A 16,694-nucleotide genomic window follows, 5' to 3' on the forward strand; every position below is an offset into this window, starting at 1 on the left:
TTCTGGGATGAGATGCCGAGCTTTCTGATGTGATGGAAGTGGGTGTCCATGAGATAACTCTGATGATGACACATCAGAGTTATCTGTGTGTCTGTGTGGAGCCAAACCTCCTCCCTATCCAAATTCAAATCCCTATTAAAGACTCATTCGCTTTTAATTTAAGTCTACCCATGTACGATGTTCCCATGTACTGCTTATTGTATTTTACATTTTGCTCTCTTATACATTGAAATAATGCTATATTCTATCCCCTTCTTTCTGTTGCCTCTGTGTATGTTATTATGCTCTGTAATGTGAAGCACTTTGGTTCGACCTCGGTCGATGTAAATGTGCTATATAAATAAAGTTTGATTTGATTTGATTTGATATCCGTCCATCATCCATGTGCTTAGAATAGGTGATCATATTGTAATAGCACAGATGGTAGTTACATGGTGCCATGTGAAATACATGGTTCTTAGTGAAATCTGTGCTGATCAGCGTTGTGCTTTTGAAATTGGAATCAGCTGTGTAAACCAGGCATTTGGGAAGCCCTCCTATGTTGCAGTGGTCAATATTCTCTCTTGGCCGTTATATGGATTCATTCATATTCATTCATCAGTTTGACATTTAATCTATCAATGATACAGTATTTACTGTAGCCTATGTCCTCCACTCTATTCAGTGATCTGGTTCTAATCATTTGGAACAAAATATTTCTATGTTACGTTACGTTACATTACGATATCTTGTGTTACACCGACACATTTCTTGGAAAGAAAACTATTTTCAAAGACCAACGTCCGTTGAGCTGTGCGTGTAACAGACAGGATGGTAGCCTACAGCACAATATCATCCCACAGGTGTGTCTCACTCCCAATTTAAATGAAAGGCAAGTACAAAAGTTATCACACAACACTGCCTGAATGTGCTCTCCAACCTATAGAAATATCTGTCTTCCCTTTTAAATACAAACATTACCTATGCTGGGAAAAGTATAAAAAAAAACAACAACATAAAAAAAATATATAAAAATAATAAAAAATACAGACAAAATACAAAGACAGCATTCAGCAATGGCCAAAACGATGATCTGCGCTCTCTTACATTCTGGCTGTTAGGAACAGAGACGTACGTGTTTTCGTCATTACGTTCCCCAAATAAATCCACATGAAAAATAACAAAACCCGCCTTTGTAGAAACTGTTCGCATCAACTGTGCTTTCTGTTTTTGTTGTTTTGTTGTTGTTTTTTTCCATTTTCATTTTTTCCCCATCATATGCCCAGTGCTTCAGTCAGGGAAAAAAACCCAAAAAATAAAACAGATAACTACCATCACTAGACCAGGGATCCACAGGTTTGTAGGTGAGAGAGAGGGAAACTTTGTAATTGTGTCTTTATAATTCTCCATTCATCCTTTTTTATCTTCTTCTCTTTTCAAACGTTTCAAAAGTAGCAAGTCAAATCCTCAACAGCGGGGGGGGATTTCCACCTTAAATCATTTTCATGTTAAACTTACGCGGAGCGTCCGCCGCGGTGCTGCTGCTCACCCCGGCATCCGACTTGCGCGGCACGTACTCGATCTCGATGTTGTGCTTGGTGTTGCCCTTCCCTCTGCTCCAGAGGAAGAGCAGAACCAGGCAGAACAGAACCACACCCAGGAAGGAGATGAAGCCCATGGTCGTGGCGATGATCAGTGTCTTGATGTCGAACGGGAACGGAGCGTTGGCCCGCGTGCCGTTTCCGCCGGTCCCACCGATTCCGTTCTCTGACGGCTGGTTGGAGATGAAGGCAAACGTCTTGTTGTTGGGCTGGTGCGGCCAGTCGGGGGAGTAGCTGTGGACGTGCAGGTGCGCCAGGGCGGTGTCGTTGCCGCCGGCGTTGCTGGCGACGCACGCGTACGTGCCGTTGTCCTGGATCTGGGCGTAGCGGACCTCCAGCGTGCCGTCGGGCAGCACAGAGACGCGGCCGATGGTCTTGGACGTGATGTACTTCTTCTGTGGCGACAGCCACATGATCACGGGCGCCGGGTCGCCGTCCGCCTGGCAGGAGAAGTGGACGATCGCCCCTTCGTCCACAAACTTCTGCTGGGCCTTGCGGTCGCGAATCCGCGACTTGCGGCAGGTGAAGTAGTTGGGCTGCAGGACGTCCGGGAAGTCCTTGAACTCCTTCCCCTGGACGAACTCTGGCGAGGCGCACGTGGGCTGCTGCCGGTTGAAGTTGAGCCTCCAGCGCCGTCGGAACACCCACAGCATGCGGCAGTCGCACGCCAGCGGGTTGTCGTACAGCGCCAGCGTCTCCAGGTTCCCCACCGAGTGGAAGGCCGACTCCTCCAGCGTGCTGAGAGAGTTACCCGACACGTTGAGGATCTTCAGGTAGTTCAAGCCGCGGAAGGAGTACGGCTCGATCATGGCGAGCCTCCCGCCCACCAGGTGAAACTCCTGCAGACGGAGGAGGTCGTGAAGCTTGTTCCCCTCGATGGTGTGGATGGGGTTGTAGGAGAGATTGAGAAAGCGCAGGTAGACCAGGTGGCGCAGCGCCACGTACGGGATGGTGGTGAGGTTGCTGTTGGCCACGGTGAGCGACGTCAGGTTTAATCCATAGAGACAATTGGGGGTCATGGTATCCAGATACGGCCAGTTGGCGATCTCCAGCACCTTGAGTCGGTACAGCCTCTTGAAGGAGTAGTCCCTCACCACGTTGATGTTGAGGTGCCTCAGCCGCAGGGTGACCAGGCTGTGGAGGTGGGCGAAGGCCTCCGTGGGCACCTGGGACAGGTTGCACTTCTCCAGGCTCAGGTGCTCCAGGCTGCTCAGGCCGTGGAAGGCCCGGTGGGAGATGAAGACCAGGTCGTTGTCGCCCACCTCCAGCGAGCGCAGGCTGTACAGGTCCTGGAACATGTAGTCCAGCAGGATGACGATCTTGTTCTCGCTGATGTCCAGCCGCGTCAGGTTGCTCAGCCCCGTGAAGACGCCCAGCGGGATGAGCTTGAGCTTGTTGCTCCGCAGGCCCAGCGCGCGCAGGCCGTACAGGTTGTTGAAGGCCCCGGGCTCGATGCTGGAGATGGTGTTCTCGTTGAGCTCCAGCTCCTCCAGGTTCGGAAACGCCGCAAACTCATCGGGGTTGATGGTGCGTATCCGATTCTTACTGAGGTCCAGCAGGCGGGTCTCTGGTGGGATGCCCTCGGGCACGGACATGAGCTTCTTGCGGTGGCACAGCACAGATCGCTCCTGGACATTGCAGTCGCAGCGGGATGGGCAGCCCGTGGCCGAGCTCGACAGCACGGAACCCAGCATCAGAATGAGGATGGGCTGCCAGCACGCCACGAAGAAGCTGTGCCCGTTCGCTTCTCCAGACACCATCTTCAACGGTTACCTGCGGACACACAGACAGAAGGAAAAGACATTTAGCCATGTAAAATGAAACCGGGAAATAAAAAACATAACAAAAGAGAGTATAGGTGAGATAACTGAAATAGAAAGGGGACAGGTATGGAAATAAAACTTGGAACTTCAAAGCTGTCTGAGAATTAAGAGTCGTGTTATAATTTGTTCCGCATGAAGAGCAGACAATGCAAGACTGAAGGCGGAACTAAAACCGAGGAAATTAAACTTGGCGGTGGCATGTGTGTATGTACTGTATGGCAAGATGCCTTAGAGAATAAAGTGTTCCATTAGAAAGCCTTCAATATAATGAATAATAATCCACTGCAGATTTCAAAAGATTGAAATGTGCCAGCGTGCCAAATAAGTACACAAAGCAACTAAAACAAAGGCTCTGTTTTCTTGTTGCTGCCACATTATCTCATTATTGAACGTAGCGCATGTGAACGTTATTGTTATATCTCTATCTGTGTGAAGGAAGTGTGCTTGTTTTTGCTTGTGTGTGTGTGCATGTGTGTGCACGCACGGGTGCACGCGTGTGTGTGCGTGCATCAGGTGGTGGAAGTATTGAGTCTTCAATTTTGCATCACTCAAGCACACAGTGTGTTTGACATAGTACTATATACTTTGTTATCGAATCTTACATTTTCTGTCAGATATATTAATATGACAAGCTACGCCGTAGCTTGTCATATTATATATTTGACAGAAATGTAGGACTGGACAGATAGATGCCTTTTATTAAAATACTGCTCCCTTTTATTAAAATACTGCTCTCTTTTATTAAAATACTGCTCTCCCTTAACGCACGGTGGCTATTTGCCACTCCACCTCACTCAGTCAGCAATCCCATGAGCGATAAAATGTAAAGTGTTGCCATCCGCGTGTGACACAGTTCCAAACAGAATGGAGTGCATGAGTGCCCCTTCTGCAATATTCATGCCGCCGCGGCCAGAATGAATGAGGGTGGGAGGTTACGGGGAGAATAAGGTATGTGCTCGCATAATGGAGAGTGCTGACACGTTTGAATTCTGCATCGTTCACGTGGCTCCACACGGCTTCAAAGGGCTTCTCAGACGCAGGGCGGCTCCCCATGGCTCAACTGATGGGAAGGGCTGATGGCTGCAAGGAAGCTGCAGGTGCAAAGGCATCAGCATCCGATTCCGTATCATTTCACATCATATCGATGTAGTTCTTGCAGCTAAGCCCCACTATATTTAATTTATGTCTGTCTGTTATGTACATGATAGGTTGTTTGTTTGACGTCAAACAAAATGTACAATTATATGCAATTTACAATTCAGACATTTATCTACGGTATTATGACAGAGTGATTTGTAAGTGCAACATCCTAACATACTTTGAAGCGATTATTTGTAATGGCACTCTGAGCCCTCGCACCGAGGTCATGCCGTGCAACTCTGAATTTTTAAAGTCACTCTGGTTAAGAGAGTCTGCTACAGTAAATGCCTAAGTTGTAATGCTTTGTACTGTACCTCCCAGCTGCTGGGAGGTTACGGGGAGGAATAAGGTATGTGCACGCATAATGGAGAATGCCAAGGATATTTTGTCGAAAGACAGGGCTTTTATGGCAGTATAAAAGTTCAACCTCGGTTGAACTTCATAACATTCAACATAAAATAAATGTGTACGTGATTAACCACCTAAACCCTATATATAGGTTACGTAATTGACAGCACATCCCCAGAGGTTTATACTAGATTAAAAATGTCCTCGACACAAGGTTCTCTTTGCCAAACGCAACACAACGCGATACAACACAACACAGCGTGATACTATAATAAAGAATATTAAAAGTTAAAACACATTAATAAGGGCTGATATGCTGCATGAGATATTGTGTATATACAATGTGTATATGAGAATACGCTTGTAGGCACGGTAGCTATACTGTAGCCTACCCTGCTGATGAATCACAGCATCACAGGCCAAAGAATCCTAATAACCTGCCTGGTGTTGGCTTTCACTCTGTGTCAGTCACGGCTTGCACACACTTCAATTCCCCCACACGGGGCACACATATATTCCCGTCGCCCCCATCACCACTGTCCCCCCCCCCCCGGACTGATCAATCACCCCGCGCACGGCATCATCTCTCTTCATATGAAATGGCGCTCCCCTCAAACAGAGACGAGGGGGAGTTCGCATTTTTCAGAAGCTGATCCAATCTGGCGCCGTGTCACCGCAGACAGATAGAGGGTTCAGACAGACAGGCAGGGAAGGTGCGCAGGGAGACTGGCACGTCTACAGCGAGATCACATGACTATCGCAGCCATTTCTCCTCCTTTTCTCATACAGGCTCTGCAGCCACAGAGCTCTGCTGAATATTATTTAGCAGTCGACATACTGCACCTTTCACAAGCCTATAGACGTGCCCACGCACGCATGCATGTGCACACACATACGCACACTCAACCTTATGATACAATGTGTGATACAATGTGTTTTAGGTGTTTAAATGCAACCTGAGCGGGCCAATTAGCAGTATCAATGGAGTTAGGGGTGTGTGTGTGTGTGTGCGCGTGTACAGTATTTGCGTGCGTGTATTTGCGTGTGTGTATTTGCGTGCGTACGTGTATTTGATGTGTGTATTTGCGTGCGTGGTTCCGAGTGTGCTTATGTGCTTCCGTGTGTGTGTCTGAGTGTGTGTGTGTGTGTGTCTGTGGGTGAGAGTGAGTTTGCATGTCATACTGTAGAAGTGTGTGCGTGTGTGTGTGCTGTGTTTGCGTGTTCTGTAGGTGTGTGAGTGTTTACGTGTAGCTGTGCGTGCGTGTGTGCTTGCGTACATGCATGTTGGGTGGAGGGGCTTGGAAGAGTGATGGTGTTGAGCGTGACATATTTGCCTGCCGCTGGCCAATCCCTCACTGTAAAATATAGACCCCGCCGCACAGTCCGAGAAGTGGACACACAGAGACAGACAGACAGACAGACAGACAGACACAGCCCTTGTAGGAGCGAATAAACAAACACTATCTAATTTCTGCACCATCTGTCTCCCACTCCAATGCAACCCGACTCACCTCAACCACCTCTGCTCCACCCCCCATTAACAATATAATTACAATTGATTTTCATCCCTGCAGAAATGTTGCGCTGCCACTCCTCGTTTCTTTATGTAAAAAGGACTATGCCGGCATGAGTTATATATTGGATAGTTTGGAGTGAATCATGGAGTGTAAATCACCATGTGCTTTGCAACGCTGAGCGAGCAGATATGCTGGAGAAAGCAAATGGGTGAAAATTAACATGGACTGTACGACGCGCGGCCGGGGCAGTTTGATAGGCTGTTAAAATGGAAGAACAAAGTCTCTCTTTCGTTCTCTGTTCAAAACGCACAGGTGAACTTCTCTTTATTGAGGGGCACTATCCCCTCCTATGTTCAGCTATAGTGTAGATTTCTGTCCTAACACAAACATGAAATGCTATGAAATGAATTTTCGTCATATGTGTCTGAGCAAGTCGACATGTTACGGCATGATGATGTACGATAATAAGAGGGGCCCTCACTTCACACAGATGTGATTTTTAGATTTGATCGCTCACCGTTGTGTGGAGACTTGCCTTTGACTTCTTGCACCAATCTTTCTCTTATCTTTTTCAGCTGTTTGGTCATGTTTTGCCTTGTTTGGGTCAGTACCTTTACTATTTCAACTGTCAATTATTATGTTGAACTTGACAGTTGACACTACACTTCTTTAGGAACTGTATGTATATATATATATATATATATATATATACATAAGGTTAATTTATTTTTACCTTTTTCATATCACATTAATTTGGCATTTGGTATTTTGGTATTGTTGGATACCATTTTGTCCACAATTCCATGCTGTATTGATCTGGCCATAGGACATATAACAGGCAAAAAAATCTAAAATAACAATCCTTTCTACATTCTCTAATTGTGTAGAGTTCTTGTAAATTAAGTAATGCAGATGTTTAACAATACTTTTGAGAACGTAAAATTAAACAAAATGAATCCGTAAGGTTAAATTATTATCGTATATAATAATATAACACAGTATATAATCAGTTCGGGATGCAACTGCAGGTCTATCTGAAATTCAGCTGTCTCAGGAAAGGTGCATTAGCATGCATTAGCATTAATCAACATATTCTTTGTGAGCAGATATTCACCATGCCTCTCCCCTCCCACAGTTGTGGGCACACCAGATGTGATTGTGTGCACATTGCACAGCTGAACACACTAACTTTGTGTCTGCCTGTGTGTCTTTTTGAAGCAGGTAAATGCTTGAAACTGTAACTGCGGCTTTTCTCTATCTGTCCATCCAGGTGAGTTGAAGGCAAGGCCGGTTCTAGAATATCAGTACAATTTATCATTTCTGATTGGGTGGGCAACATTTTTAGACCCACCTGAACACAACGCAAAAGGAGAGTCTCTCGGTAGTCGGTTGTGACTAGCGAGATGGAGGGAGATACTGTGACGGGCCGACGGCTCGCAAAATGTGCACAACAGAGAAGAGTTCAGACCACAACACAGATAAACTGATATGATGATAGCATAGTTTTCTGTGCATTTCGGGAGTTTGGTAGGGATTTGACTCCCCAAAATGTTTCCGCCTGTGCCCCCAAATATTCTACCAGCCCACCCTAGTGGTGCAGGCTAGAACCACCCCTGGTTGAAGGCAGACCGGCCTGGCAACATCAAGACAGAAGATTCTGCAACAAGCTGCTCTGTTTCTTAGGCGTGCGAGCTTGCAATGGACTTGTGGTGTCCTGTTTTCTTTTGTTGCATTAACCTCTGAGTGGTGTGTCCACTCAGAGTTTCACAAGTAAACTTAAAGTACAAAAAAAGGTTGACAGAAAAAAAGGCAGCCATTGCTGAACTTTGCAGGTAGAAGTCATGTGTAAACTATAGTCTGCATTGTCCAGCTGTTCTCATTACACTAGAAATGAGGTTCAGCTGTCACCAGACACCTTGTGTGTCACTATGCAGCACACCATGAGTCACAAAGGTGCATCCCTGCACAGCTGCTCTGCTGATTGGCAAATACGCTGATCCTAAAAATACAATATGTTTCACCAAAAAGGACATTAACTGCCTTAACCCTGTCATCCCTATTTTGGGCATGTCATTAAGTAGCGATGCATGATACTATCGGTATAGCATATCGATATTGGCCGATATTTCATTAAAAATGCAATATCGATATCGAAATTATTCTGATATTTTTTCACCGATATTGACCAATATTGATCGGTCATTGCGATATTGATACAATAATAATGTGACTCTTAATGGCTTTGAAAATGAAAATGAAAACAATTCAGCAATGAGCTCAATATAAATATAATATATGATAATGTAATATAGCCTATTGTTATGCCCATTTTGACCCTGTACTGCATATTATTATTAACATTATTAACAGTTTAAAATAAGCGTTACATGGTAGAAAACCTCAACACACAGTGTTGTACTATATACAGTACACCACGTTCTCACAAACCACCTGAGACATGCATGTCGCTCGGTGACAGTGACAGTGACACCTGTCAATTTAAGATCCCCGCTGTCAGTCAACTTGGCCAGAATTCCCCAGCGTGCTAAGCAGCTGAACCTGTCCTGTCTCTCAAGGTCAACGGCTAACTATCCTCACTGACCCTCCCTCTGCATCATGGCGGGTGGTGGAGAATGTTTGTGCAAAAAGATAAAGTGCAGTTTCTCGCTTCAGTAGCTTTAATAGGCCGCGTGGCATGTGACAGAAAGGGACTGCAAAAAGGCGAGAGGAGAGGGAAAGAAATCAATATTGTTATGGCGGACACTTAATTAAGGAGCGACGTGGCAAAGCCATTCTGGGTCGCTTGCGCGTTATCTCTCGTCCTTATCTGGGGAGCACTGGGCTAACTGGACATAAAACTCACCAGAAGAATCGGTGGGGGGGGGGGGGGGGGGGGTTTCATAGGGTCATTTCTCCCCGCTCTGTCACTCAATTTTTACATTTGATTCCCTCCGGGGTCAGAGGTCAAATGAGGGGATTTGACGATAACATCGTAATCAAGCCAAATGCCGTATCAAATCAACCCCGAGATGACTGCCCCGTCTCGGAGATCACACACCCCAGATCTAAGGCATGCTTGGCTGCCACTCTGTGCTTCATGGTGCTTCCAATCTGCTGTCATATGCTCTCATTCTCCCACGACCGTTCCCTTTAACCTATGTTGATGGAAGCCCTATATAGCCTGCCTGGCTGGGAGATGCCTTTGCTTTCTCAACGCAATGCACTTTCACATGATAGGTATGTATAATGACATTGTCACCGTCGGGTGGAACCCTCATATCTCCATATATGTATTATTTTTCCTGCCTACTTCATCAAACAATGACTAAATAACAACTGCATTGGACCCATTGGAACACAGCACATTTCTTTCCATTATCTGAATACAAATTATTTTGGACATACAAGGTTTCCACCTGACAGCAGTGATATATGATATGATAGCCCACAGTAACTACTGTAAGTGAAGCCCTGGGCATATTGGTAATCCAACCACTTAAACCCTATGTACACTCTGTTGAGCCGAGTCTCTCAATGGCCTATTATACTGGGCCTTCTTTCCCCTCTGCACCAAACATTTTTTCAGATTTTTGTAGATCTTAAAGCTCACCACCCGTCACATTGCGAAGCGTTGTGTGCTTGCTGATCTGCTATTTTCACTATATTTGTTAAGAAATATATCATAATAATCAAGGCACATTTTAACTCACTCGCCGCCACCACCCCCATCTGGTGGCTGAATTGTGTACTCCAGGACCGCCGTTAGTTCATTTTCTATGAACGACCCTATTATTTTGAAAGCCATTGCACCCGGAAACCGAAAATCAGAAAGTGAATAATCGCTATGTAACAGGAGCAAATGTTATTTAATTCATAACATATACATTTTGTAACCGCCGATCATATCGTTTAGAGAAATGAGGCGCAAATCAAGCTTGTTTTGATCCAAAAACAAGAATCTGAGATATTACGATTCTAAAAACTGCGTTCCCATAGACATGGAATTTTTCTTTCTTTTTTTTTGTGTGTGTTCTTGATTTGAAGTAATTTCGCCCAGCCCTAACTCATTGTGCACACTATACTGTTATGTGAAACACTACAGTACACATTCAGTATGCATTGTAGACAAACAGTTTTTGCACATGTTGTTTCAAACAGGAGCCATCTAATGTGAACGCCAGTCGTCTGATAACATTAGTGGCCATCTGTAAAAACGATGACGTAAATAACTGATCGTACTGATAATTCCCTGAGAATACACCTCAAATCACAGTTGCACTGTTTATTGCACTTATTTTCTGCAATAGGTTACCTTGTGATCTTATCCCTTGTTGGTTCTTTGACCTAATTTCTTCCCGGTCATCAATAACATTTTGTCTCATCTCTGAGACAGACGGGTAATGCTGGGATGTATCAACAGAAGACTAAATATCAACACCAAACGTTCCAGGCCATGGCACATCAAAATAATGATAATTGAACTGGATGGGTCCCGCACTCCCCCCACCCTGACAAGCACTTGTAGACATTATATTTGGTTTTACTTGGTTCTACCTTTAAATATTGTGAAAACAGCTGAAATACAAGCTCACAACGCCTCGCAATGTGAGGCATTATTATTATTATTATTATATTTTTTATTTTATTTTAGAGGTATTACAAAAAGTCCTTAAATGATCACATTAGAAATGTGCACCCTTACTGTATATGTTGGGTTTGTTTACTATTGACTGAGGCACGGCACGGCACAAGCAGGCTCGCTGTGGGGTGAGTATGGGGCAACCTGCTAGCACTGAGTAAGTCTAAGTCCATTAGCAGTGACACTGACACCCAGTCAAGACTGTGATTAAGTCCTAATCCCAGACAGACAGACAGAGACTACCCATGAAAGTATTGCATTTACTTAATGACTACTGTACTTACGTTGACGTACTTTTTAGTTGACTTGAGTATTTCTATACTCTCAAATTTAAAGTAACACTGAGGAATTTATATTGCATATGGCTCCCCTAGTTTAAAATCACAACTGGCAAATGTGTGAAGACACAGGGGAAGGGGAGGACACATTAATATGAAAAATGCTAGCTATGGTTAAACATTTATGGCTGCGTTTTGTTAATGATCCACTGTTATCATTTGCTCGCAGGCACATGGCTCTTAATGCAATTCTTCACTCCAATCAGGGTGTCTGTTTCTGCCCCACAGAGAAGCACTATTAATTGAGGCTGAAAGAAGATAGAACACAGGCCTACATCTCTCTCTCTCTCTCTCTCTCTCTGAACACAGCAGCAGTAGCTGTTAAATTGACCAAACCAGGAATGGCTGGATGGATGATGCGCCACTTTGAATGAATCTACATGTAATGTATGATGGCATTATTCTTTATTTAATTATTATCCTTATTATTATTATTAAGCTTGTAGATCTGCTATTTTCAAATAGCCGATGTAAAGTATCTGGCCGGCCGCTTGTTTCTCTTGCTAAATCTTTCAACCCTGACGTGGGGAGTCTGGGGACGTACAGTACGTGGTCCTATTATATTATGTTCCCCAGTTCCCACACACCTATCACTGTGGTTTTTATCATGTCACTTTGACAACAGGGCAGGCATGCCCGGCCGAGCCGTTAGGCAAGTGCAAGTGCCCGCACTGAGCAGCCGACGGCCTGACTTGACAAGCTGCACTGGACAGAATAGGTTATCTCCTGTCTCCACAGCACATGCTACTGTACTTGACACATAGTGACATGTGCCTTAAGCTAGCTAACGTTAGCCGGCTAGCACGATACGCAGTTACATGTTGTGATGTAAACATATTGGCTGCGAGCCAGTCTGTTTCTGAGGCTGGGACCAGGACCCTGGAGACATAGGCTACTCTATTGTATACATAGATATGCTCCAGGGTGTCAACTCTGTCAATAAAGTAGCTACAGTCCACAGTGATCTCACACAGAAGACATTTCTTCTACACAGAAGTACAATGTATTTTCATCCCCCCAAAAAATAGTTTACTGGAGAAAATATTGTGCTATCTAGAACAGCTTGTATACAATGAGAGGACTATTACTGTGGAACACAACACAATACAAAACAGAGAGATCATTCTTTTCTACCAGAGATTCCCCCAGTTATCAAATTATTAAATAACTCAATAAATTTGTGTGGTGTGTAATTGATAAAAACAAAATGTGTATTTTTTGGGGGTGAACTAAGGACAAGACAACACTTACGTGTATGTCATATCTCGATGTTATGAAGTCCAAAATCCCAGCCGATATCTTGTCTCTCGTAAAGATATTGAAATAACAGGCATATACAGGCCAGCCCTATGCCACAGCAAAACGTATATACTTTTCTCCTTCTGGAAGAAATAGAGTCCAAATCGAGTTCACCTTGCTGTAACATCCCTATAAGCTCTGCAAAACAAAACGACGAGGAGCAAGGAGGAGGAATAATAAGGCTATCAGGGAAGACAAGACTTATATACCTGATGAAGAGAAAGCCATATTATAGCCACTGGTTTGACCACCTGTCACAACGTATCGACACTGAGCCCTGCTTAAATACCTGCAAGCCTCCAGAGAGAGCCGCAGGAGAGGGAAATCCCAGTCGACAAATGCTGATGCCAGTTTATCCACCTCCCTACCCATCCATCCATCTATCCATCTATCCACCTATCCATCTATCCACCTATCCACCTATCCATCTATCTATCTATCTATCTATCTATCTATCTATCTATCTATCTATCTATCGATCCATCCATCTACAGTAGCCTATGTGTCTATCTGCAGCAGCAGCACAAACGTGTTGAAAAGCCCCACGGGAGCCTGATGCCTCGCAGCCTCCAAACTGCCTCGTCAGCTCCTCTCCTGGGATGATCTGGGAGGTGTGGGTGGGTTACACCATCCTTCTGCACACACACACACACACACACACACACACACACACACACACACACACACACACACACACACACACACACACACACACACACACACACACACACACACACACACACACACACACACACACACACACACACACACACACACACACACACACACACACACACACACACACACACAATCCGCCTCTCCCCGCCTCCCCTGTTCTGTTTGCATTAGTATTGCATTTGCATGATGTTGATGGTCGATTCTGGAACAATTTGCATATATTGCTGGCATATGAGTGCAAACACACACGCACGCATGCATGCAGCACACACACACACACACACACGCACACACGCACGCATGCGCGCAAGCACACACGCACGCACGCAAGCAAGCACACACACACATTGAGAAAGCTGACACCATTTGGCCAGGGGTATATTTTGGGCGGTTATACAGGGACCCAAACTTTACAAAACTTTTAATAGTGAAAACAGCCTACAGTATCTTCAAGCTCATAACGTCTTGCATTGTGAGCATGTGTGCTATTATTTCGCTATGAAAAGGATATTTCCTCACAAGCCATAAAAGACAATGTTTGGGAAACACTGATTTGGACAGCTGGGCGAACATGTGACACAACAGGTCATAATGTGTGCCAGGTTCAGAAAGCCATATCTCATGCCTGTGGATGAATGTGCTACATGGATTAAGTGGGTGAGCCATCAGCATGTTCTCTTCCCAGTGAAGACTTAACAATGCAATTCTCTGTTAAGCACAAAGTTGCCGCTGGCTGTTCTGACAGCTTTTTTCCACTGCGAATGTAATTCCAACCGTAAATCCCTCATTATAGCACTCTGCTAGCATGACCTTTAAACTTTTCCGCTCCACGACCACCGGCCTATTGTATTACTCTGGCAAGGTCACCACACACAAACGCGCAGTCACACACGCAGTCACACACACACACACACACACACACACACACACACACACACACACACACACACACACACACACACACACACACACACACACACAGAACACACTTACTTTACTTGTGAGAGGCAAAATGTCCCCACAATTATAGTAGAACTTGTGAGGACCTGAATTTCCTGGCCCTCACAAGATAAATGGTTGTTTTGTGCATACAAAAACAAAACACGCAAATAAACAAACAATACAAAATAAATAAAAAATGATTGAATGTTAGAGTTAGGGGAACATCCAGGTTGGGTTTTGCGTACTTGCACATTTAGGCAGCTATCTGCTCAGTGTAGTGGAACACAGAATCACACAGCCACAAAGTTTCAGACACCCGGCCAGAACATATATTGTAAAACAACAATCTCTTTACTTAGTATTTCTAAACACATTGAAACAGCACAACATATATATAGATAGAATAAGTATGAGGCATATGCTGCAAATCCATCTTACCAGATAGTAGTCGTTGCTCTCACTCTCTCTGCGCTATCTTTTGCTATATTGCTTCTGTTAAATTCCTTTTTGGACCTTGGGGGTCTTCAAAGCCTCGCCCAGACCATTGTTCACTTTGACCAATCATACTTCGCACTCGAGAAACGCCAGGGCCCGCGAGACACATACATCTGTGTGGGTGATAACTGATAAGTCCTCAGTTCATCAGTGTTCAACGATATACATCTGTGTGGGTGATAACTCCTCAGTTCATCAGTGTTCAACGATATACATCTGTGTGGGTGATAACTCCTCAGTTCATCAGTGTTCAACGATATACATCTGTGTGGGTGATAACTCCTCAGTTCATCAGTGTTCAACGATATACATCTGTGTGGGTGATAACTCCTCAGTTCATCAGTGTTCAACGGTATACTATCTATAGAGAACTGAGCACTGTGAACCTACAGGCACATACTTGTATGGAAACTGCATGTACATGTACACACTATTTAGTACATGTACACATAGAACATATTCGGGGTACATGACCATATACACAACTACAATTTAAAATGCATTGCCTTTATTGCATTGCTTTTCTCCAAAGCTGTACCTCACATTCACACAGCGATGACGGCGGAAACCATGCAAGGCACCAACCTGCTCATTTAGGCGTTCAGTTCAGTGTCTTGCTCAAGGACACTTTGACACCTTTCCAAGAGGAGCCGTGAATCGAACCTGGAACCTTCAGATTCTAAGAGGGCTACTACTCTACCTCCTGAGTCACTGCCACCCATATGATTGGGTTAGGCATCTGCAGGTCAAGTTTAGGGGTTAGAGTTGGAGTTATAGACACTATGTGTCATGGGCTTGTAGATCTGCTTTTTTAGGCTTTAGGTTTAGGGTAAAAACATAAATAAAAAAGAAAACGTTCATACTAAAATGTTGATGTCCTCATAAGTGTAGTAATACGTCTGTGTGTGTGTGTGTGTGTGTGTGTGTGAGTGTGAGTGTGAGTGTGAGTGTGAGTGTGAGTGTGAGTGTGAGTGTGAGTGTGAGTGTGTGTGTGTGTGTGTGTGTGTGTGTGTGTGTGTGTGTGTGTGCGTGTGCGTGTGTGTGTGTCTGTCACCGGGGGAGGCTGTAAGCTGCCTTGCTGGAATTGCAGGCCCGTCCCTGTGAAATGGCTGAGGCTTAAATGTAAGCTGACACCGGCCAGATGGGCTCCAGGACCGGGCCTGTAATCCAGGCAGAGTGCAGCTACTGTAGGGGAGGAAGAGGAAGAGGATGAGGACGGAGCCACTTGGCGCAACAACAAGGTGTATAGGGTTCCGACGGCGAGACCAGATGTTGTCCTGACGCCATCTCACAAACGCACACAAGCACGCAGGCACACAGGCACGCACGCACGCACAACCCAACACATTAGTCGCAGAACAGTGCAGTGTCCACACACACACACACGCACACGCCTCTTTATTAACGCCTATTGCAGGCTGTTGGGGACAAATTAACCACCGTTGCATTAAACCCCGGTGTGCATATAGTTTGAGCATATCATTATTGAATCTGCAAAGTAAATAAAGTTTTCAAATAATTGTAGTGGAGTAAAAAGTTTAATATTTTGCCTCTGAGATCGCGGGTATACTGACATTTGGAGACGCTCCAGTAAAGTAGGAAATAACTCTACAGCTCAAGTACGGTACTTAGTTACTCTGCACACCACTGAGCGTCAGAGGCGAGCCGGGCCTGTTTGCTATGCTGCCCATGTGACTGTATGAGATGAGTCATGCTGGGGTGTGAGCAGAACCGCTAGCTGTTTGAGCTACTGACCTGAAACACTGCAGTGTGCAGCTCCACTACCGCCCTGCAGGCAAATTTTATGTGTTTCGTCACACCACATCACTTTTTTCCACATTAACACAGACATATGCTGTTAAATGCAGGTGTCAGCTTTCTCGGCTTCGGGACAG

The 16,694-nt window shown here is 44.9% G+C and overlaps 1 protein-coding gene across 1 annotated transcript in view; it reads right to left on the reverse strand.

Annotated features, from left to right (window-relative positions):
- Nucleotides 1-329: 329 nt before the first annotated feature.
- The window catches only part of lingo1a (leucine rich repeat and Ig domain containing 1a), a 52,997-nt gene continuing 36,632 nt past the window's right edge, over nucleotides 330-16,694 (reverse strand). Inside the window, exon 2 of the mRNA XM_083763792.1 lies at nucleotides 330-3,353. Coding sequence (XP_083619918.1) covers nucleotides 1,472-3,340 — 1,869 coding nt within the window. The 5' untranslated portion in view covers nucleotides 3,341-3,353 and the 3' untranslated portion in view covers nucleotides 330-1,471. The remainder of the gene's footprint in view (nucleotides 3,354-16,694) is intronic.

The sequence above is a fragment of the Protomyctophum parallelum genome (genome assembly GCF_964188405.1).
Source record: "Protomyctophum parallelum genome assembly, chromosome: 4".
Classification (NCBI taxonomy): Eukaryota; Metazoa; Chordata; class Actinopteri; order Myctophiformes; family Myctophidae; genus Protomyctophum; species Protomyctophum parallelum.